The sequence below is a fragment of the Terrapene carolina genome, unplaced genomic scaffold (genome assembly GCF_002925995.2).
Source record: "Terrapene carolina triunguis isolate 2854851 unplaced genomic scaffold, T_m_triunguis-2.0 Scaffold848, whole genome shotgun sequence".
NCBI lineage: Eukaryota > Metazoa > Chordata > Testudines > Emydidae > Terrapene > Terrapene triunguis.
The window spans coordinates 117,442-119,068 of record NW_020665199.1 but is presented as its reverse complement, the minus strand read 5'-3'; the positions used below and the strand labels follow the sequence as shown (position 1 = coordinate 119,068).

At 61.8% G+C, this 1,627-nt stretch overlaps 1 protein-coding gene across 2 annotated transcripts in view; it reads right to left on the bottom strand.

The window, feature by feature from the left end:
- SYCE1 (synaptonemal complex central element protein 1) overlaps window positions 1-1,627 on the bottom strand; it is a 3,073-nt gene that overhangs the window by 580 nt on the left and 866 nt on the right. For both annotated transcript variants that reach the window (XM_026660924.2, XM_026660925.2), the window contains exons 3-5: window positions 1,397-1,517; window positions 916-1,005; window positions 383-410 (exon numbers count right to left, since the gene is read on the bottom strand). In XM_026660924.2, the coding sequence (XP_026516709.1) occupies window positions 383-410; window positions 916-1,005; window positions 1,397-1,517 (239 nt within the window). The remainder of the gene's footprint in view (window positions 1-382; window positions 411-915; window positions 1,006-1,396; window positions 1,518-1,627) is intronic.

The window sequence follows — 1,627 nt, the reverse complement described above, 5'->3', positions numbered from 1 at the left end:
GCACACCTCCAGCCAGTCCTTGCACACCTCCAGCCAGCCAGGCCTTACACACCTCCAGTCAGGCCTTGCACACCTCCAACCAACCAGCCAGTCCTTGCACACCTCCAGCCAGCCAGCCAGCCAGTCCTCACACACCTCCAGTCAGTCCTTGCACACCTCCAGCCAGCCAGGCCTCGCACACATCCAACCAGCCCTCCCTCCCCCATGCATCCTTCTCGTAACCCCTCTCTCTGCATATCAGGTGGGATATTCTGTCCATGTGACAATGTCTGGTCACAGGGGTCCAGCCCTACAGACTCCGGTGGAGAAGCTAGCCGAGCCCTGGCCCTTTGCGTGGCACTGAGCCCTACCAGAGATTTCCCTTTGTCGCTACCGTCCTCACCTGCTGGGCTTCCAGCTCGGCCGTCAGCCTGAAAGAGACCCGAAATATTGGTTATAATCAAACAGCGGGAGCACCTGGCCGGGCCGTCACCAGGGCAGCCGAGCCATTCGCAGAGAGGAAGGGATATGGCACAAGGGCTATGGCAGGGTCCTTCCTCCCAACAGAGAAATGCAACCGCCTCTGGAGGGGCACGCAGCCGCTGCCCAGCAGCGCAGAGCAGTCGGGACAGTGAGGAATCCCATAAGCCACTGGAGACACGGGGAACGTGGAGAGGGCTCGACCTAGTTGGGACTGGGCCAGGCAAAGAGGGCCCAAAATGTGCCAGGGGAGTTTCCTGGACAAACCAGTCGGGGCCTTAGACTGACTGTGCCCACAGCAAGCAGCAGACTCAGCGCCAAGCTCACGGAAACTGGGATAGAACCCAGGAGTCCTGGCTCTCAGCCTCACCCTGCTCTAACCACTAGACCCCCACGCCCCTCCCAGAACCAGGATTGAACCCAGGAGTCCTGGCTCCCAGCCCACCCTGCACTCACCTCTTGAACTTCTGCTGCAGTTCTGAGTGGCGGCGCGAAGCTGCCTCCAGATACTCGGTCGCTCTCTTGTTTTCCTGTTGGAACAGCTGCCTGGGGACAACAGACGGCAGTGAACAGCCCGGACGCCTCGGTGATGGACAGCAATCACCCCCCAGGCAAGGCAGGCTGTGCCGGGAATGACTCTCTCTGCATCCCCTGGCCAAATGCCTCTCCCTGGCGGACCTCTGCCAGCGTTGTGCCAAGGCACTCTCCGCACTGGCCTAGATGGCTCCCAGCCCCCCCTGCTCTAACCACTAGACCCCGCTCCCCGAGTCAGGGCTAGGACCCAGGAGTCTTGGCTCCCAGCCCCCCCTGCTCTAACCACTAGACCCCACTCCCCTCCCCGAGCCGGGGCTAGGACCCAGGAGTCCTGCTCGCGGTGTATCGATGCAGTACTGCTCCCCCGGTGGCTGGCACAGGGCTGGTGGCACTCAGCACTCACAGGGCAGTGCTGGCCTCCTGGCTCTTCAGGAACATCCTCTCCTGGCTGGGAGCTGCCTCGGCCTGGGGCAGGGAGTCCATCTGCTTCTCGACCTGGGCCAGGTTGTCTTGGATCAGCTTGTCTGGGGCAAATGACAGAAACAGCGTCACGGGGCAGCGTAACTCGGGTGCTGGGATCTCAGTGAGAACGGATGGGGCCCAGTTCCTGGACTGAGACATGTCTGCAGAGACC